The sequence below is a fragment of the Sceloporus occidentalis genome, unplaced genomic scaffold (assembly GCF_023333645.1).
Source record: "Sceloporus occidentalis isolate IW3139 unplaced genomic scaffold, rSceOcc1.0.p SCAF_2, whole genome shotgun sequence".
NCBI classification, from domain to species: domain Eukaryota; kingdom Metazoa; phylum Chordata; class Lepidosauria; order Squamata; family Phrynosomatidae; genus Sceloporus; species Sceloporus occidentalis.
Genome location: NW_028316982.1, coordinates 216986078 through 217008933, shown reverse-complemented (window position 1 = coordinate 217008933; position 22856 = coordinate 216986078). Strand labels below are relative to the sequence as shown.

At 39.0% G+C, this 22856-nt stretch overlaps 1 protein-coding gene across 2 annotated transcripts in view; it reads left to right on the top strand.

Moving 5' to 3' along the window:
* LOC149319688 (1,4-alpha-glucan-branching enzyme-like) overlaps positions 1-22856 on the top strand; it is a 215543-nt gene that overhangs the window by 65748 nt on the left and 126939 nt on the right. For both annotated transcript variants that reach the window (XM_089512205.1, XM_089512204.1), the window contains exon 3: positions 9091-9206. In XM_089512205.1, coding sequence (XP_089368331.1) covers positions 9091-9206 — 116 coding nt within the window. The remainder of the gene's footprint in view (positions 1-9090; positions 9207-22856) is intronic.

Genomic DNA, 22856 nt, shown 5'->3' with positions numbered 1-22856 from the left:
GAGGCTGAGAGAGCGTGATTTAGCCCAGTGGGGGATGCTTATCTCCAAGCAACAGATCAAACCCTGGTCCTTCTCTACCACTGCCTCCTAATGTCCCTTAATTTTATTATTATTATTATTATTATTATTATTATTATTATTATTAACTGAGAGAGTCTGCTTCCTCAGATGCATTTGGTCTCAGAGGTGCAACAAGATCTCTATGATATAAAGATTTATATATATATATATATTTAATATATATTAATTTTTTTGCTTTTAGTTGGCTGTGTCCTCCATTTTTTAATGTCCTACATTTTGGGCTAAATTTTGTCCTACAATTTGCCCTACATTTTATCCTTGATTTTGTCCTACATTTTTCTACGTTTTGTCCCAGTTTGGTGGTAGTGAATTATGGCAACCCTACGCGCAGCCAGACCTAACAAGCTGCTGCTGACTTGCTGAGGAAAGGAACACACAGAAAGTATGCCCTGGCTTGTACCCCGTTTTGCCTGGAAGTCCTGGGGGTGAGAAGGAGAGAGAGAGAAAGGTTTGTCCTCCATTTCTGCTAGCTATGAGCCTTGGAGTCCTGGGGGTGAAAAGCAGAGAGAAAAAGGCCTGTCCTCTATTTCTTCAAGCCCTGAACCTTGGCGTCCTGGGGGTGACAAGCAGAGAGACAGTGGGGTCTGTCCTCCTTTTTGCAAGCCATGAGCCTTGGAGATGCTTTTGGTAAGGGGAAGTGTGTGTGTGCGTGCGCACGTGCACACTGAGGTTTGTTTCCCCTTTTCCATGCTGAGAGTGATGCTTGGGAGAAGTCCAAAGAGTGAGATATAGGGAAATGGTGCTTTGTCCCCCCCCCCCCCCTCCTTTAAATCTTTTGTAATATCCTCCAGTGTTTGCCCCTCGACTTATCCACAGGTCATATCAAAATCCATGGTTTTGGATCCAAAAACTGCCCTCGACTTATACATGAGGTCGACTTATACATGAGTATATATGGTAAGCATAATCTTTTAGCTCACTAAAGGTAACTTTGCACTGAGATGGTTAGGTTATTTCCATCATGTAGCACCACATCCATTTAAATTTTTATTGTGTATGTGAGTTTTCCTCCTCCCTCCTCTCGGGTAACCAGAGGCAAATAATACAGCTTCTGTACCTTTTCAATAGCTATATAGAAAAGGACATCATAGAAGATTCTGCTTGTCATAAAAAATCTCAAATGTTGGTAAAAATACCGAATATATTTCTTTATAAATTGAAAATAGCTATTTTCAGATTCAAATAAAACTAATCAGTAAAGTGTCTGGAGTGGATCTTCTTTTAGCCTTCTAAATGAAAAAGTGTGTCAGTTGCCCAACACATCTTATTCATCATCAGTCAAAGCAGAAAATTCATTCCCAAGGGGGCAGTTAATGGAATCAAAAGGCCTAAGGAATGGAAATTTGTCATTAAATGCAGGTGGGTATTAGAAATATTCCTGTGGGGAATTGAGCTGCAACCCCCCATTAGACATAAAAACAGACTGATCTAGATAAGTTTTAATATTAGATTATTTTTACCTTTTTACATTTCAATTAGAAGAAATACCTAAAATATAACTTGTAAGCAATGCCTAGCAGACATTAGGGACCTCAGAAATCAATCATGTTGAATAGAGAATATATTTAAATCATGCAGCTGCTTTAAAATTATTCAATTTATTATTCAATGGGAAAAAATTGTAAGCCGCCTTGAGAGCCATTAGGGCTAAAGGGCAGGATATAAATACCTAAATAAATAAATAAATAAAAAGGCTTTGTACAATCACTTTCACCAAGATTTCATAAGAAATAATATATTTTCTGATTTATATTATAGATCTCTTTAGGTGTTCATTAATGACTGTGTGAAGGGCTTGCATGAATACTCAGACAAGCTCTTGGTGATATTCCAGCAGTATTTCATGCTATTTCAAAGATGGCTCCAGTCAGAAGAGGGTCAGTGCCATCGTGTCTAGATGTTAAAGCCTTTATGTGGCCCCACATTAGATTGGGAATGTTGTTGTATGAACACCAATTAAGATCCCTTGTGTTTTTGTAGTTCTGTCATTAATAAAAGAACATGTTGTTGTATGAAAACCAATTAAGATCCCTTGTGTTTTTATAGTCCTGTCATTCATAAAAGAACATCTTAAGAGAAATTTATTTATTGTTAGCTGAATGAGGTGACACTTCTGCTGAATGTGGCTGCACTTCTGTACTCCTTTTTATTATTATAGTTTTATTAATTATCCAGACAACATAATTATAATATCATATATATTTGTGTGTGCTTATACACCATGATTTATGTTATTACAGTATCCAAATTTTATGATTTCCTAATATATCCTTTCATCAAATATAATACAACACATATTTAACATACTTTGTATGTATGCATATGCATATTTTGTATATAAAATATAAAACGCTTAGAAACAGTTCGCAGAAATGGCACCCTCTGGGACGGAACGGGGATGCAACTGGAACGCCCGGCGGCAAAAGCAGCGTTCCACTGTGCAGTAAAATGGGGTTCTTGGCCCCATCCATTCCGTGCGCCCCCGCGTGCGCACGTTTAGAATGCACTGGGCCCATTTCAGTGCCAGTGTGATAAAGTCCTGTGTGTCAGTTTTAGATCAGTTCAGATCTGTTCTGTTCTAAGAAGTGTTAGTTGGAATTTGGGACAGTGTCTCTTAGCAGGATTCATAGTTTTTTAATGGGGAAAAACTTTAATAGTATAAGAGGAAAAGATTAAGAAAAGTAAGAAACAGTTTAGATTTGAAGGAGTTCCATGAGAGGACTGAATAAGAAATAACTTGTAACTATTAGAGTACTGTAACTACAGTATACTGTCCTCCACATTTGCAGCTTTGACTTTTGCCGATTTGATTATTCACAGATTTTATTAATATGTTCTCTCTAGGAATATCTAGGTCCTCCAGCACAACTCTGTGGTCAACTTTAACCAAACATTGCACTGAGGGACCTAGAGATTTCTAGAGAGAACACTCCACTAGGCATTTGTAGCTCTTCCAGAGCAATTATATTGTCAATGTCTGGCAGATGTTGACCACAGAGTTGTACTGGAGGCGCTAGAGATTGCTACAGAAGTGTTCTCTCAGGTAAAAACATAGTGTTTTGGTTATTTTTGGTTTTTCCACATTCACTGGGTCCTGTGCCCCTAACCCCAGTGAATGTGGAGGGATGAGTGTACTGTAACCATACGATCTGTGAAATAACTTGGAAAAAGATATGTATTTTAATATATGCTTATAAATAAAGTTGATGTTCACTTGTTTCAAAAAAGGGTACTGGCTGAATAAATTTACAAGAATGACAAAACGCTACCAAAAACAACATACATATAAGGGACCTCAATCATAATTCATTGAAAAGGAAGTGTAATGAGGTATGAAAGGGGCAAGTGTCAAGACCAAAGAGTCAAAGGATGTTTCTGAGGTAAAAGGACAGCCTCTGAGCATTGACAGGAAAACTGCCTTGGTCACAGAAGGTTTTCTTTCTTTCTTTCTTTATTAATAATATAATTTAATGACACATGTTGGAAAAAGTGCAAGACACTACAATGCACAACCCCAACATTCTCCTATGTATATGTATTCCTGTCTGAAAAAAACACACTAAACAAAACAGTAAACAAATAAAAAGATAACTACTGATTTCCCATTTGCCAAGACAAATAGCATATCCCTTAATCCTTTTCCCTGTCTCCTTCATATATAAACTTCCTGTATTCACTTTATTCTTAATTTTAGCATATTTTAAATAAAGTAGGAAGAAGAAGAAAAAGGGCTGTTTGACAGTGGAACAAACTCCCTCGGAGTGCAGTGGAGTCTCCTTCCTTGGAGGTCTTTAAACAAAGGCTGGATGGCCATCTGTCGGGGATGCTTTGATTTAGATTTCCTTCATGGCAGGGGGTTGGACTAGATGGCCCTTGTGGTCTCTTCCAACTCTATGATTCTATGATTCCTAACCTAAATAAAATAAAATCAGTCACCCTTCAAAGCCTGCTGATGCCACCCCCCCCCCCTCTTTTAGCTGCAAATATGCTGTAAGCCGGTTCCATTCTTGGAAGATCTGTTCTCTGGGTTTTGCTTTCATTAAATGTGTAAACTGATCCATTTCTGCAATCTACTAATTAACTAATCTTTGGAGTCTTCCAATATTTAACATAGATTCTTGCCGCTTGCACCATATGCTGAGCCAGTCTACCCATCCCTTTTTCTTCCTGTATGCCAAAACCAAAAAATCCCACCAAGAATGTTTCAGATATAAAGTTAACTTTTACATCTGGACTTCAAGATTTTCTGCATTCTTGATCTTACCAATAGCCAAAACTTCTTAGCTTTAGAGCAGTTCTACCACATGTGGAAGAAGGTCCCCACCTGCTTCTTTATACATTTTTTATATTCTCTCTTGGATCACATGGAGTTTTCTTGAGTGAGAGTATTGCCCACTAGTATGTTTTTGAAGTTTTTTTTTTAATTGGGAATTTTCTGCCACAGTGTGTGAAATTTTGGGTGGGTGGGTGGGTGGGTGGGATGTTGGCCTGTGTTTGTATGTTGCATGAGTGGTAAGGGTGAGAGGAGCCCATTTTTCTCCCTACACCTCTTTGGCCTGAAGCAAATGGGCCAAAAGTGCTGGATTTGGGCCAAATTGGGGTTGTGGCATTGAGATGATGCATGGGCCAAATGCAGCTGGAAACTACACCAATGCTGCATCATTTGGACAGAAGAGGCGGATGACATTCTCTTCTTCCAGCGGCCCGGTTCAGCCTGGATCGGGACTAGACATGTGTGGTTGCTGCAATCCTGGTGTTGATGCAGTCCTTTTGACCTGTCTGCTTTGGGCCTTTGATAGGCTATACTAATTTTTGCTCCAAAATCAGGTTTTTTAAATAGTTTTTTTAAAAAAAGTTTTGATGATGCACAAAACCAAGTAAGCCACACTTTAAGACCATTTTGATGCAGTTTGGGAATTTGGCAGCTTCTTTTATTTTTGAGCTTGAGGTCCAGCTCAGGGAATGGCAAAACTGCCTCATAGGTTGCATTTTCCAATCTTGTTGTATATGATATGGGTGAGTTGTTTTCGGGCTCTGTGTGTGTTTCTGAATTTGTATTGCCAATTTTCTATTTGGACATGATTATTGTCTCTGTGGGGCAAAATAAGCAGATTGACATTTGTGAGCTTTGAGCTTGTGACTACCCATGTCCCTATGGCATCCATTTTGTATTGGTGGCCATACTGGCTTCCCAATTTTAAAATGTTTCAATGCACTCTGAAAAGATTGGGGAGTCATTCTATATACCCTAACTGGATGGGGGGGGGGGAGGTTTAATATATTCTATGCCCTGCATATATTTATTATTTTAGGCATTTTCATAATTTCATTTGGCCTGTTTGTTTTTCTTTGGCTAATGGCTGGTTGCACCTCCGACAATAATAATATTAATTGAAAATTATTATCCTATGTTGTGTCAAAGAATAAATGTAAATAACAGAATAAGTATAATGGAAAACTTTGATTTTGAAATATCTTTGATAAAGTATGATGATCAACATCTGTTTGCAGATTCTGTCAGGGAAAGCTGCACATGGGCATATTGATCTGCTGAAGCAGGGCTGTGAAATTGTTGGTCTTAAATGAATACATGCACGACTAACATTTTATTGTTATTACTGTTAATAATATAACAGCACCAGCAGGACCGTACAGTCCCCTTCAGGAGAAGAAGAAAGGAAGTTTTGTGGTTAAAGAAAATAGCTAGGACACAGCAGAAGGAAGAGCTGAGGGAATAGCGTAGAGATCGGATTTGTGCTGTCCTCAGGTTGCATGTGAACAATGCAGCAATATGTACCCCATTGACACCTAAATGCCCCCATTTTTTTTTTTTTGGCCAAACCCCACATCTTTTGGCTAAAATAAAATCCTTGATCCTTGGCTCGGGGGGCTGGGGAATCAATGGAAAACTCTTTTCAATATTTTTGCAGGAGAACTTGTATCCAAATAACAAGATCCTTCCCCTGTCCCCAGGTCCTGAAAAGTGACCAAGAATTATATGGTGTCATTTCTCATTACCCTTAGTGAAGACTGTGAGGGTGCATTGCTGTGTTCTTGAACTCTGGAGAAAGCTGGGCTTTGGCATATGCCTGCCTCCAACATAGTACAAGACACAAAAGTTGAACTAAATGTTCTCTTTCTTTTTTCTGAACATTGTGAACATAATACAATGGATGCTCAGTCTTTATTTCTTATAACTGTCCTTTTCAGAGTAGGAAAATTATTTAGCTTTCATATATTCATGACACACCAGGATGAGAAATAGGCACCAGCTCCACCTAGATTTTTAGCTTGGTGTAGTGATTTAAGCATTGGACTATTACTCTGGAGAGCAGTGTTTGAATCCCAGCTTGGCCATGAAACCCATTGGGTGACCCAGAGGAAATCAAACTTTCTGAGCTTCAGAGGATGGAAATGCCAAACCCTCTGAAGAAATTTTCCAATAAAACCCTGTGATAGAGTCATGATAAGTTGGAAATGACTTGAAGGCACACAACAATAACAAAAAGGTACCACATCCTATCTGATCCTCAAAGCTAAGCAGGAGCAACCCTGGTTATTGCTTGGATGGGAGACTGCTAATGAATACTAAGAGCTGTAGGCTATATTTCAGAAGAAGGAAACGACAAAACCACATCTTCCTTGCCCAAGAAAATCCTATGTAATCCATGGTAATCATTATAAGTTAAGAGTTGACTTTCAGCATACACTGAAGCTGTGGGAGAATGTAAGGAGCGGATCCCCCACGTAAAGAAGGGAGCACTGTACATTCTTTCAAATGGATATGCACATCCATTTGAGCTGAACCAAATATTCCTTTGGTCTCTCAAAGAAAATACTATGACTGTTAAGTGAACATCTGAAATGTTATGATTTGTCAATTAGTACTTCTAAAAGCTTAGTAAATCATGTATATGAGGCAATTAGTAAGCTAAAACTCTGATGCAAGAGGCAGTATTGACATTCTAGTTTCCTGAAAAGCTTCTGGTAAATGACACCGAATATTTTATTTACATACATTATTGCTTAGTAACTTGAGGACTACAAGCAAAATATCAGTATCTTAGAATTTAATACTTCACAATAAAAGCCTTGTTTGTATATTTAAAAGCTCAAAGATGGGATTGATGGCACAATGGGAAGGGATACTTCTACGTGGCAGCACTACATACAGTTGTCCATAATATCTTTTATATTGGTGAAAAGATATTTTTCTTTTGCAAAGGAAATGCAAAAGTCTGACTTCTGTCAGTTGCAGGAATGTTGGTGAAAGAATAGGGAACAGTAAAATAAAGCTATAGTTTGTCTGTGTTGTCATGTTATGTGGGTCTAAATTAACTGATCATGGAGTTACATAGGAAGAGTTCTAATATGTTCACAGAAGAAAAGCAAAATAAACTGCATAAAGATTTCTCAAGAATTATTAGGAAACAAAGATGGGAAATGGGCAAGAGAATTTCATGGAAACAGAGCTAGGTGGACAGACCTGCATGATCAGCTGTATCAGTAGGAGAAAAATTCTTAAAGAAATGTACGGGGTGGCAGGGGGGGGGGATAAAAAAAGAAACTATGTCAGTAGCAGAAAGTTGGTTGTCATATGTGTGAAGGGACTTTTTTGGTGCAATAATCAGGGCAAAAGCTAGGTTGAAAGGATTCCAATTAGAGGATTGACAAGTAGGAAGCTGAGACATTGAGAGAATATGACATCTTTGGCTCGGACAGGAAAGAAAAGGGGAAATGGAGTGATAGTGCTTTCTAGTCAGAAAGAATCAAGAAAATGCTACTTTAGTGACACATGGAAACAAGAATAGAATTGCAGGCCACTGAAGGAACAGCCAGAAGACAGTGAATTCCAAAATGAAGAACTAATAGCAAAATGGTAGGAACATTAGTGTACACTGAAATAGTCATGTTTATTTATTTATTTATTAGCTGGAAAATGGCATGAACTGGGTAGGGTTTTAAAAAACAAAGCTGTTTGACAGTGAAATATGTTGCCTTGGAGTATGGTCAAGTCTCCTCCGTGGGATATTTAAAACAGAGGCTAGATGTCTATCTCTGGAGAGTGATTTGATTGTGTGTTCCTGCATGGTGAAGTTGGAGTAGATGGTCCTTGGGGTCAGCTCTAACTCTATCATTCTGTGAGGAGGGATAATAAAGGTGAAGACCTGAAAGAAAAGAAAGATAAACAAAAGGAACAGGCAGTGCAGTGACGGAGCAAAAGAAAGAAGAGGCCAAAAAGAGGATATGAAAAGAATGAATGGCATGTAGAATCAAATGGTTTGTCTCCACAAAACTATTAAGGAGAACTAAGAATCCTGTATTTAAAACTTTTCTTCATTACTTAATATTTATGGATGGTTATACCTCTTGTTCTACCTTAGAATGAAATTGACAATATTTAAAATGCTATTTTAATAATATTATAATACTAAATGTTAATAAAAGTATTATTAAATTATTTAAATTATTAAATTATCAAAATAGTAATAAATAGAATCATAGAATCATAGAGTTGGAAGAGACCACAAGGGCCATCTAATCCAACCCCCTGCCATGCAGGAACTCTCAATCAAAGCATCCCCAACAGATGGACATCCAGGCTGTGCCTAAAGACTTCCAAGGAAGGAGGCTCCACTACACTCCGAGGGAGTGTATTCCACTCTCGAACAGCCCTTACTATCAGGAAGTTCCTCCTAATGTTGAGGTGGAATCTCTTTTCCTGTAGCTTGCATCCATTGTTCTGGGTCCTGTTCTCAGGAACAGCAGAAAACAAGCTTGTTCCCTCTTCAATATGACTAGATGTTAATAAAATATTATAGAACAATAATAAAAATAATAAAAACTAAAACAGTATTAAAAATGCTTAACAGTTCTAGAACAGCAAGATCTGTTGACCATAAATTAGATTGATGCTGAAACTGATATGTTTCTGATTTATATGTGAATTTTGCAGTTTAGTATTCTTTCTATATTTAATATAATTCCTTCTCTTTCTCTTTCATGCAGATAACTGGAATCCATTTTCCCATCCATATAAGAAAATAGATTTTGGGAAATGGGAGTTGTTTATCCCACCTGGACCAGGTGGATTTTCTCCTGTGGCTCATGGATCAAAACTGAAGGTGCTCATTTTAAAATTGTACTTTTTCTATGTTCAGTCATTCAGGAATTGAAATTGAAGTTTTCCTAGTGTTCTGTGATGTGCCAATTTATATTTTGAAGTTCAAAGGAGACTTTCAGATCCTTCTCTTCACCTACATGACTTCCTGTCAAAATAATATAAAACAAGAGTATCATAATTCCACAGTGAACAAAAGGGATTATGATGAATAAGGAAGGTGACTTTACAGCAAACCTAAAATGACTGAATATAAATAAGGATTTAATAAATGTTAAGAGAAAGCCAGGGAAAGAACGTGTGGTTTACAAGTTAGCAAGATCAAAACGAGAAGTCTAAGTAACATGCCTATATGAAATGTATGCAAATCCAAGAATCAATTAGTAGGGATTGGATTGGATTTGAAAATTGTGAGTGGAGGGAACAGATACCCCACACTGGTATGTTAGTAGTAGTTTGATTTTGAATGTCACATGAATAGGGAAGTGCTGTCCTGCTTTGGGTTTTCCTAGCTAACCAGTTGGCCATTGTGGAAACAAAATGTAAGAAATGATAGAAAATTGGTCTGTTTCACTGTTGTAATTTCATACAATTGTCCTGTTGTTTCTTTTCAAGACACTGCTCATGTGGTATAGTACGCTTATTTTTGGAATGGCTCATTGGTGAGATTAAGGCACCTTCTGGATGAGGAACAGCACCTACTGGATGGTATTTTTACAAGAGATACCATACCTTTTGTAGGAGGTGTTGATATGTGCAGCTGAATATATTATTACAGCACAAGGAGATGTGCATATTTCTAAAGATTATTAAAGCGAAGCATGGCAATGTATAAGCAGAATTCACAGAAGATATACGTGGCAGAATCTTCCACCTCTGTTGCTGCATGCTTGCTTCATGAATCATGGGAGGTTGTTCGGCAGCCATGCCTGCTAGATTTCACTCCTAGCAAATTAAGAAAAAAAAATCTTCATTAAGAATTCCTAGCAGAGTAGCTTGGGAGAATGTAGAAGTGAAAGAAAAAATGAATTGCACATTTGCTGAAGAAACATGTATCTTGTCAAGGAATAGGTTATTGCCCTTTATAGCACATTTTATGTTTGATTATCATATCTTAATGTAATTATATTAATTAATAAATAATTTGTTTTTGTTTTTGTTTTATTGTTTAATTTTGTTTTCAGAACTAGAGGCTCATATAAGTAAAACAAACACTGTAGTCAGAAAGGATAGTAATAAATGATTTTATATTGTAAACAGAATGAAAAAAAATCACGAATAAGAATATTTTAATAGAAAATATCATACACAGAACAGGCTTAGACTCAGAGGCAGGAGGAGTGAAGATCACGCAAATGACACCATACTACTTGCAGAAAAGAATTACTAAAGAAAGTCAAAAGAAGAAAGTGCTAAGGTAGGCTTAATGCTGAATATTAAGATAACAAAAATAATTATCATGGATGAACTACATGAATTCATCCTAGTTAATGATAAAATAGAAATAGTGAAAGAATTTCCATATGTGGAATCAAACAAACTCTGGTCTTCTTGACCAGAATGGAAACTGCAGTCAAGAAATCAGAAGACTAAGTCTGAGAAGGGTAGCTATGAAAGTACTAGACAAGTGTAAAGAATATTAAGGTTAGGATCATACAAACTACAGTGTGCCCTTGCCTTACATGGGGATCCGTTCCGGATCCCGCCGTGTAAGGCGCATTCCGCCTATGCTCAAGCCCCATTGTTTCCAATGGGGCTCGTGCACGGCGGCGCGCAGGGCGCAACGGGCGCGCACCCCGCGCGAGCCCCGCAGCTTGAGTGCATATGCTCAAGCCGCGTATGCCGCGCCTGCATATGGCGTGGGCGCGCTGTATTCTGTTCCCCATCACCATTTGTGGATGTGAAAGCTGGACAGTAAAGAAGGCAGACCAAAAGAGAATCAATTCATTTGAGCTGCGGTGCTAGAGAAGAGTGTTAAGGATCCCATGGACAGCCAAGAACATGAACAAATGGGTCTTAGAACAGATAAAACTCAAACTCTCCTGAAGCCAGGATGACTAAACTGAGGTTGTACTTTGGACACACCATGAGAAAGAAAGACTCCTTAGAAAAGACAATGATGCTGAAAAGTGGAAGGCAGCAGGAGGAGAGGAAGACCACAAGCTAGATGGGTAAACTCCATTAGGGAGGTTGAGAGTCTGAATTTACAGGACCTAAGTAGAGCGCAAGGAGTCTTGGAGCACAGAGGCATCTTGGAGGTGTCTTATCCACAGTGTCACTGTGATTTGGGGATGATTGTCATGGCCAGTCACGAGGAGGACAATGAGGAGGACTTGGCCCTTCAGGTGCAGGGGGAACCTGAGACAGAGCCAGGCCTCAGCTCTGCCCTGTGAGGTCCCAGCTCCTGGAGAATTGGCTCAACCAGGTCTAGCCCTGTTGTATTACCTCCAGTGGACCCTGTGGCTCAGCAGTCCAGCCTTTCCCTAGCAGAGGTTCTAGGCCTGGGAGACATAGAGGAGCAAGATACTGAGGTACCTACCTTTAGTGAAAGACTGAAAGGGCTTCCCTTTGACGTTCCTGAAGGTTAGCTGAGAAACGCTCATTAATCACCCAGCAGCTGCAATAAGGAGCTGGCCTGATATAAACACCTGGCAGATGCTGAGCCTCATTGTCAGAGTCTATTTGCATTCCTTTGGTGAAAGCTGCTCTCTCTGACTCCCTCGGACTTTGTTGCTGGACTCCTTGCTTCCTAGACTTCGGATAGACCTAGACCTGTTGACCTTGGACCGGACTTATTGATCTACTCTCTGGCACTCTTGACCCAGGACTGGACTTGTGGAACCACCCTTTGGAACCCTGGACCCTAGGTTGGCTTTTGGTTTTGCTATTCTATCGGACACTGGACTGGTTTTGTGCTTTTGGAACTGTTTCTTTGTTGCTGTAAAGCCTTGCTTTTGTTTACCTTTGCCTGGCACACTCTTATCAGCTGTCCGATGGCAGCTTTCCTGGACAACAACTCAATGGAGCTAACAACAAAATGGAATAGTTTCTTTTTATTTGTTTGTTTGTTTGATTTTTAAAGGAAGTTGTGGGATAATAAGAAAACAAGGGTTGTTGGATTATAAGAAAACAGAGGGTGAGCTGCTACAGAGATTTAATTACTAAACCTCGCCAATGATAACTAACAGGGGTAACCCTAAAGTGGTATGTGTATTTCTATTTTACAAACCTGTAAACGAATGAAAGATTTTTTTTCACCAACACCAAACAATTCTTTCATGACAATTGCACTTTACCTGCCATGGTTGCATCTTATAGAATTGTGGAATTTGTAGTTTGTGAGGCACTAGAGCTTTCTTATATAGAATTCTAAATTTCCTCCACAACTGCCAGTGGCAGAATGCTATAAAACGGAACCATGGCAATTAAAGTTGGATCATAGTGCTATAATTATGTAGTATGAAAGTCCCTGGGCAGTAATCTCATTAAAAAAAAGTCAGAATTCTTAATGCTTAACAGGTGTATTTGACAGAAAAGTGAGGTGTTTATATTATTGATGATTCCTGTAGCTGAATGGCATGACAGTATAAATTCTTACTTTATTGGTCTGTAGGTGAATGACTGAAATGTTCAGGTGTCTTTCCATTTCATTTGAACTAGGAAAATGTAAGAAATTTTAAATGAGTTGCAAATTCTTGCTGTCTTTCAAATTATGCACAGTATAATATTTAATAATGTTGAGGTGACTTTAGTCATTGGGTCAATTATCACAGGGTGCATTATCAAACATTGGTTTTAGGAATACTTTAAATAAGTCAATTCCTGTTTAAGAAGTGAAAAGAAAGAATAGCCACTGCTAGATAGGAAACTAGCATAGTTGTGAGAATCTTTAATTTGGAGTAGGGCACGGGTCATAGCATTTTCCACATGAAAATAAATGAGGGACAGAGGTCACAAACATAAAGTTTATTGAAAGTAGTGTCTCTTGCTATTTCATGTTCTCTACACAGTTTTCCATCTTTAAACCTAATTGTTAGAGAAAATCAGTTGCTAAAATCCTTGAAGATGAATCTGATATTTCTGTCCAATGGGATTAACCTTTATAAATCAGCTGAGGCTTATTCCCTTTAGACTGTTGCCAGTTTTTCAGAATAAGTTTCTGAAGGTGAAATGTTTCTGTCGCAAGATGTGTATCTGGATTAGTGAATAATTGAAAATAGATCTCACTTTGGTTGAACAAAACCATATCTTAATCATATATACAAACAGCAAACTCAATTCTCCAGGTGTCAACCCGTATGAAGCTAAAATGGCACCATCTTTGTTAGGAGGAAATATCAACTTGGAGAAGTCCTAAGTATTGTAGTAGCTTAGAGATGGGCTGACCTATAAACGGCTCAGTCAGAACAGAGAGTGCTCAGAGGATATGGAATGCTGACTGAATTCAAGGAGAAAAATGGGAAAAGGAGGTGCAGGGACATGAAATGAAATGAAGTCTGGAAAACGGTATGGCTTGTTGATGGAAACCTGAATAATAGAATCATAGAGTTGGAAGAGATCACAAGGGCCATCCTGTCCAACCCCCTGCCATGCAGGAAATCACAATCAAAGCATCCCTGACAGATGGCCATACAGCCTCTGTTTAAAGACCTCCAAGGAGAGAGATTCCACCACTCTCTGAGAGAAGAGTGTTTCATACTGAAGGCTGGGGATGGCATAGGGGGAGTAGGAGGAAGAGACATGTACCTGTACCTCCTCCTTCCAGACCCTCCCCTGCCTTCAGCCCCCTCTTCAGAGATAGCTGAAGGCCAGGGACATTGCGGAGGAAGGAGGAAGTCCCATTCCTGGTGCGTAAGTCCCACCCCTGGCACTGGGTAACACTTTGGAGTTTACCGCACGGGCCCGTTGCATACTAAAACATGCGTGCACAGGGGCATGCACGGAACAGGATGGGGCTAAGGATGGCATTTTACCACACACTGGAATGCTGCTTTTGCCGCCGGGCCTTCCAATCGTGTCCCCTTTCCATTCCAGGGGGCACCATTTCTGAGAATGCTTTAGAACAGTTCTCAGAAATCGCACCCTCTGGAACGGAACAGGGACGTGATTGGAATGACCTGCAGCAAAGGCGGTGTTCCAGTGTGCGGTAAAATGCCATCCTCAGCCCCATCCCATTTTGTGTGCGCCCCTGTGCATGCACATTTTAGAACGTAACGGGCCCGTTTCAGGACCCGTGTGGTAAACTCCTTTGGGTACTGCAAAGGAAAGAGGGGAATGCTAACCCTCTTCAGCACCACCCCCCCCCCCCAAAAAAAAAAGAGACATACACAGGCATAAGGTGAACTCATGAATGAATATGCCACTGACAGGATAATAGACCATATGCAACTACAAATCTTTGTAAAGACTGGCACAAGTGTGCTCTATAAACAGTATAAAATAGAAAAAATATAGATGTCAGAATAGGGATATTCTCTCTGAGCACTATACTTTAATATGGGACATTAATCAGTGCAATGGGAATTTTGCTAATGTGTGAGAACACCCCTGTTGGTTAGACAAAGGCTTATAAGTTCAAGCATCCTGTTTCCCATAGAGGCCAGCTAGGTGGTTATGACAGCCTTTATCTCCATGAATTTTTCTAATTCTCTTTTAAATCCATCTTAAGTTGTTTGTCATTAAAACATACCTTAGAAACTGAGGTCCATAACTGTGTGTTGCAAGGAAGTTATTTCTGAATCTCACACCATAGAACCATGGGTTCTTCTAATGTTATGAGTGAGAAAAAATGTTTCACCATTTCCTAGTTGTTCTCCAAACATAATCATGGACTTTTCTATCACATTCACCCTTTCATCTTCTTTCTAAATTCTTGTTAATTGCTGTCAGATTCGACTTATGACAATCCTACGAATGAGAGCTCTCCAAGCATCCCCACTATCAACAGCCCTGCTAAAATCTTGTAAAGTTAAGGCTACGGCTTCCTTGACCAAGTCTATCCACCAGTGTTTCTAAATTAAATAGCACCCAATATTTTAATTTTCCCTTGTGTCAGACCTGTAATTATTGTGATTGTTCTTTTCTGCAACTTTGTCAGCCCTGTAATATCCCTTTTGTGATGTAGCAAACAGAATTGTATTCCATTGATATGTGCTAGAGCAGTGGTACTCACATGGTGGGGTGGGACACTGGGGGGGGGGGGCATGACTTGAATCTCTAATCTCTCCTTCTTCACGGCTTCTTCCCAAACTTTTTTGTGTGTAAAAGTTACGTATGTGTTGAGTTAAGCACTGAATTTACTAAAATCAAACTGCTCTAATTTGAACAATGTTATTTCCTTATAAAATCTAAAGATATGAATATACTTGAAAGTACAAATAAAATACACAAACTAAATAAACAAAATATTTTTATTCATATATTACATTGAGTATTACATGAGCAACATCCTCATGTAGATGTAAAGGGGGTCTTAACGGTAAAATGTTTGAGTACCAGTTTGTTAGGGCATTGCAAAATTGATAATTTTATTTTTGGTCCCATTCCTAACCATCCAACCAAACAAAATTATCTTCACAGCTTCCCCATATTGGTTTGACATTTCCATCAAGTTACCCATTGTCCCAAGATCTCTTTCCCATTCAGTCAATGCTATTTTATTGTTTTTAATTACATGAACCCTATTCCATATTTTTTTCAATTTCCCCCTAAATTACAGTCGGCCCTTCTTATACACGGATTTTTTATACACCGATTCAAGCATACACGGTTTGAAAATGTTCAGAAAAGGTATAAATTTACCTTGATTTTCCATTTTTTATAAGGGGCACCATTTTGCTATGTCATTATATTTAATGGGACTTGAGCATACACGGATTTTGTTATACACGGGAGATCTTGGAACCAAACCCCAGCGTATAACAAAGGTCCACTGTACCACTCCTGATCCCAGAATACCCAATGTCTTCTCTTCCCCCATATGTTGTAATCAACTCGACCATAAATGTTTACATCTGTACCCAAATTTATTGTTTCCCACAGTTTACTTAAACATTTTCCAGACAGTTATTTTTTGAGAACTCTTGCACCTGATGATATGTTAATTTCTAGTTTATCAAAACATTACCACTGTTAACAGAGGTTGCTTCTGTTTTCAAAATGCCTTCCTGAAAATGTTAGTTCAGACATTGGTATCAATTGTATATATTCAAAGAAGTGAGACAGAAATATTTTACTCTGCAATTTCTTTTCTTTCATTAGTTCTTTTTTAAATTCCTTGTCTACACGGAACTCTGCTTCTGATTTAGTTTAGTTCCTCATTGTGTATTTTAAAGATGTTATCAGTATTTTGACCAGTTCTTCTCTCTTCTTTCTCTTCTCATCTGCTTGTGTTACTTTGCCCAAAACTTTGGCCAAAATTTCTGAAAGACAACTTCTTTTTTCTAATGATTTTCTTGACTCTGATCATCAGCCACATTTCACAACTCTCTTAATATATGATAGATACTTTATTGTTGGGATTTTCAGCAATTCCTGTGTAAGCAGAAGTTATTCAGACAGTTTAGCTGATTACCCCTTTAATTTCTATTTTCCAGCCAAATACATAATGTACTTACTTTGCTCTTATTTAATGTCAGAGGCACCCCATTTCACAGATTGGTTTCAACAGGCATAAAGTGATAATTCTGGATGCCAACTTTTCTTTTTCCCATATTGATCTCTTATCGGAACTTCACTGTTTATGCTGCAAGATACCATATTTTGCTGGATGAAATGCCAGAAACATGAACTTGATGCACACCACTGTCAGACAACTCTGGCATAACAATTTCCTGGTTTTTAAGCCGTGCACTTTCTATTGTAAAGTATAGTGCTGCATAGCCTGCAGCTGTTCAGATATATTCAGTATCTGATTAAGATAAAAAGAGGTGTTATGCCCTATTGACATGAAACAGACACAAATGTACACACTTTACTGAAAACGTTGTGAACTCACACAGCTTATTTAAGCTCAGTAGCATAAAGCATTAGTTGGCAAAGCTCAGTAGTAACTGTTGAGTTCTCATGGTAGCATGCCCTCTGGTATCCACAATAACCATTTTTTAATAAGAAAACCTTTCAATAGAGTTGAATTACAATTCTGTCTGTGAGTCAGAAAAATATTTTACCTTTCAAATAAAGTTTTGCAAGAGACAGAGTACATCTTGCAACCCTTGATGTGACTGTTATAACATTTTGGCCAACACTTTCCTTTCGTAGTTCCTCATTTATTTTTAATTTTGGGGAGCAGCAAACACTTGGGAAATAGAACTACATGTTGTGGCTTTCACCTTTGCCTCTTTTCAAGCAGTTTCAAAAATAAGAATGTTTGTTTTCAATATTAGCAATTTCACTTATCATTCATGTGAATTTCTAATTTTTACCTATGTTTTAGATTTAGAAGTTCAATTGCTTTCACAATTTAGAAGACCTGTATCTCAGTATGTATTTATGGTGGCAGGATTATCTTCTAGGACCCAGAGCAATGGATGCAAGCTACAAGAAAATAATAATAATAATAATAATAATAATAATAATAATAATAAATTTTATTTATATAACACTTTTCCAAAAGATCAAAGTGGTTTACATAGAATTAAAACCAAATTACAAACATATCATAAAATAGATAAAAACCAATAAAACAAAGAGATTCCACCTCAACATTAGCAGGAATTTCCTGACAGTAAGGGCTGTTCGACAGTGGAACAAACTCCCTTGGAGTGTAGTGGAATCTCCTTCCTTAGAGGTTTTTAAACAGAGGCTGGATGGCCATCTGTCAGGGATGCTTTGATTTAGCTTTCCTGCATGGCAGGGGGTTGGACTGGATGGCCCTTGCGGTCTCTTTCAATTCTATGATTCTATCCATGGCATAGCCATAACTAAATATGGGACAGATTGTTTCAGAAGGGACACCTGAAGGAAGTGCTTTGTGGTATGGGAAAGCATGCTTAAAACCAAGTTTAACCATACACTTTCTGTAGGGAAGTGCTTCAAACAAACAAACTTGGCACATATGCTAATTAATGTGTTAATGTCAATTAGCTGTACTTTTATTTGCAGTGGCTTTATCTTTTGGTACAAGCAGGAAGAGATGGAAAAAGGAAGTACAGCGTTTCCAGAGTCATGCTTTTCATTAACTCTTTAAGGCAGCTTTATGCATGAAATTCTCAATAGCTATTTGATGTTCTAGAATAATGCAGAAAAAATTGGAAACACATACCAAAGACCTAATTGAAGTGTACTTGTATACTGATGAAAGTTTGTGGGTGTATGCATGCTTGCCAAACCCACACTTGGTTGACAGAGCAAAACAACATGAAATAGAAGGTAGTGCTAGTGGGTTCTGGTTGCTTTTAAATCACCTAATATTTTACTTGAAATAAATATATTTCAATACAAATTAGGGCTATTTTTAATACTGAAGTAGTAGCTGAACAAAGTAGTGTACGTCTGTTATATAGCTGAGGGAAGAGACATTTTATGTTTTCTGGAATTACTTAAATCCTATTCATTAGCACATTTGTCATCATAATCCTTCCTGCAGCAAATATTTGGAAGAGGGTTCTCCCCTTCATATATGAGACAGTCGTAAGACATAATAAATCTTATTTCTGTTCTTTTTATGCATACATCAAATGATTAGTGCTGTTTTTAATTATAATAGTTAAGGCCTTGATTAGAAGTAATTTTCACCAAAACCCTGTAGTGACTGAGGTTGCCTGTTAAATATCAACTGTGGATTCAGAATTGTCTTCTGAAGTTATCATGAAAAAACTACTAATGGGACACTTCCTTTTGATAGCTGGTTTTATAATTGAGTTCTGATGAAAATCAAACAGAAAGGCAAGTCAATTTCATCATTAATTTCAGCTTTGTTTAACTTACACTGCAGAAGCCTTCCTAATTTATCTGACTTATAATGGGTGTAGTGACCAAATCATATATGCAGCTTAGGGTTTTTTTTTTTTTTTTTTGGCTTTGGGGCTTTTTTTGTCTCTGCAATGGTCACCTTCAAAAATCTATGCTAATACCTCTCATCTTTCTCCCTTTTGGTCAGGTGCTCTTCTTTCTTTCTGCCTCACTTTAGACCTAACAGTTCTTATCAAGAAAAATAATTAATGATAGTGCTGTGGAGCTAGAAATAAGCTTGATTCTCAGTGACTAAATCACCAAAGGCAGGGACCAGGTTTACCTAGGGTTGCCATATCCCGCTTGGGGGTGGGACTTTCCCGATTTGGGGTGAGTCCGCACGGTCCCGCCCCGGTTTGGCCCCGCCCCCGGGATCCCCCCGTGACAGACACCAGGCAGGGAAAGGAGCCTCGCCTCAGCGAGGCCCGTTCCCTGCTTGGCCTCCTCCGCTGGCGACGGAGGCGGCCTGACGGGGGAAAAGAGCCTTTCCTCTTCTTTATCCTCCTCCTCTTCTTCTGCCTCCTCTCCTCCTCCTCTTCTTCCTCTTCTTCTTCATCTTCTTCCTCCTCCTCCTCTTCTTCTTCCTCCTCCTCTCCTCCTCCTCCTCTTCTTCCCCTTCTTCTTCTTCTTCCTCCTCCTCTTCTTCTTCTCCACCTCATCCTTCCCCTCTTCCTCCCCTTTTTCTTCCTCTCTACTTCCTCTTCCTCCTCCTCCTCCTTTTCCCCTCTTCCTCCTTTTCTTCTTCTCCTCTTCCTCCTCCTCTGCTTCTTCCACTCTTCCTCCTCTTCTGGTTTTTGGCCAGAAAGGGAAGCACATTTCTGCCATCTGTCTAGGAATAATGCCAAATGCCCTCCATTTTGATCATGCCTAAGAAACATGCATTTATATGAATTTTTTTTAAAAGCATCAATTTTTTTGTGTGTCCTCCATTTTAAAAATGTGTCCTACATTTGAAAATTTTGTTCTACATTTGTCCTAAATTTGTCCTGGTTTGGAGGTCCTTACTTATGGCAACCCTAGGTTTACCATCACTCCAATTGTATCTTTGAATGGATGCCTTGACTTTCATTCATATTTTAAAAGGACTGTCATTCACTTTTTTTAAAGTTAAATTGATTTGTATTGGTAGTTTTTTGTGGATGTTTGGGCTATGTAGCCAGGTTCTAGAAGAATTTCTTCCTGACGTTTCGCCAGCATCTGTGGCTGGCATCTTCAGAGATTTATATTGGGGTTTTCACTGAGAAAAGCTTTTTGCTTTGTCCTCATATGCCACCTTTTCCTCTGCATGCACCTGTGTTAATTTGGGCCTTTTTCTAATGTGTGAGTGAAATGCATAGTTACTTTAAAGCCAGCTCTCTTTATATTCAAGAAAACAAACAAGCAAACAAACAAACAAAAAACAAGTGTAGGTTCATGCAGAAAGGATCTTGTTTGATTTCCAACAGCTTTTATTGAGCTCTAGGAGACAACATAAATAGGTTGCAAATCAGGCTTCACCCAAAGACCCAAAAGTCCAATAATGGGAGATGGATATAAAACAGGAATGGGCATAAGGGATCTCCAGTTGTTCAACAGTGAGGAATTCGGGGAATTATGCTATTCAGCAGCCTCTGGAGGGGTACACTCTGTCCACCCTACTATAAAATGAGTGCCCCACCAAATGTATGAATTAGTATCTTTCTTTTCTTCCATATACATGTACTGATGCCATCATTTATGGTATTTATGGGGATATAATGTTGCATTTTGAAGGCAGCATGCCCTAGGTGAAAGATATAGAAAGGAGTTGGAAAACACTCCTCCTACTACTCCTCTTCTTGGCAAGCCTTCGTTATCTATTAACAATGACGACCAGGGCTATTATCCTATACACAGGCTACATAAATATCACACATGTCCATGAGATCTGAATACTTAACTGACTAATGTGAGTTTACAGTGAAGTATTACTTGTTTACTAAACTTGTTAAGACAATATTGGTTTTCACAGGACCGATGTTAGATCCTGAAGATAGGGACGAAACAAATGGCCTGATTAAGCTGGCTTCGTGCCAGCTTGAGGGTGTGGCATTTAGATGCACCATCCTCCCATGTCGGACAAAAGTTGTGCCAGTGATTACATGCCGGCTGGCTTCTATCCAGCATGGGGGTGCAGTGTTTACAAACCACATGCCCCCGGAGCCGGTGAAAAGCTGGCTCTAGAGGCAAAGGGGCGGCCTTTTTCTGCCCCGAATAGGGGTGGGTTTTTCTGCTCCTGTTTGGGGTGGAAGCTGACTGGATTGGGGCTGCACATCTGTTTGTCATGGTCCCAATCCAGCCTAAAAGTGGTGGCTATTTCTCATGCTATCTTTTAATTCTGTTGGGATGTTTTGTTTTGTTTTATCATATTTTGCCATGGTGATTGTTTTGGTGTTCTTCTTCAGCTTTATTCTAATTTTTGAAATTAGTAGTTTGTGGTCTGTGCCACATTCTGCACCTGGTCTTGTTTGTGCCACAAAAATGGAGTTTCTTCATCTTCTGTTACCTATTTTGTAATTTTATTTGTTTTTGTGTAAACTATCAAATGATGTCCATCTGTACAGTTGTATGAAGAAGTTATTTGTGATGAATAGACTGTTGGCTGCACAAAACTCTATCAGCAGCTCTCCTGCTTTGTTTCTTGAGCTGAGTCCAAATGTCATTACTATATTTTCTGCTCTGCTTCCTACTTTGGCATTCCAAACAGCTATGATAACTGTTTTGTCCCAAGAGCGATGCTATGGACTTTGGGTGTAGTAAGGCCTCTGGCTCCTAGGAACACAGCCTGAACAAAAGACTTGTCCACAAATTTCTTAAGTTTTCAAAGGCTTTACTGGTCATAAACACAAAGCATGAAACTGATCTCCTTTTTCTCAACAGTCCTTCTTAAATACCTTGCTCTCTCTTCTTGGTGGGTTTTACCTTTCTTCTTCTGTGGACTTATCTTTGTCAAAGGAAAATACTCTCTCCAGGTCTGACTTGGCTGAAATCTTACTACACAACAGAAACTAGCTAGAGGGAGACAGTACAGTCCGTCCTTGCCTTACGTGGGGGATCCGTTCCGGATCCCTCCGTGTAAGGTGAATTCCGCCTATGCTCAAGCCCCATTGGAAACAATGGGGCTCGGGCGCGGCGGCGCAGGCGTGCGCGGGGTGCAACGGGCGCGCGCGCCCATTCAATTGAATGGGACGTGCTGCCCCTTCCGCCCCGCGTGCACCCCGCGGCTTCAGCGCGTATGCTCAAGGCTGCGTATGGCACGCCCGCGTATGGCGCGGGCGCACTGTATAAGACCCTGGGATTTCCCACAATCCTTGTCTTTCTTAAAGCTGTAGATCTCTATTTCCCCTCCTGAACTGATACATAGAAAGTCTAAAATAATCTCAACTAAATATATGTCTCAAGAGCATCAAAGATGCTCTGGAGGCATGGCAATAACTAAACAGTCCCATTTTGGCATGCTATCAATTTCATCCTGCACTCTGTCTTAGAAATTCTCGATTTCTTCCTCCTGTAGTTGGTGTATATAATTGTATTATGTTCATTGGCTTTCCCTGAAACCTTATTTTTTTTTATTTTTTATTCCAGAAAAGTTTATTCCACATATACCCCATACAGATACCTATATACAGTATTCCAAAACAATCGAAGCACCGAAAGGACAAGTATATATATTAATAAAGAAAAG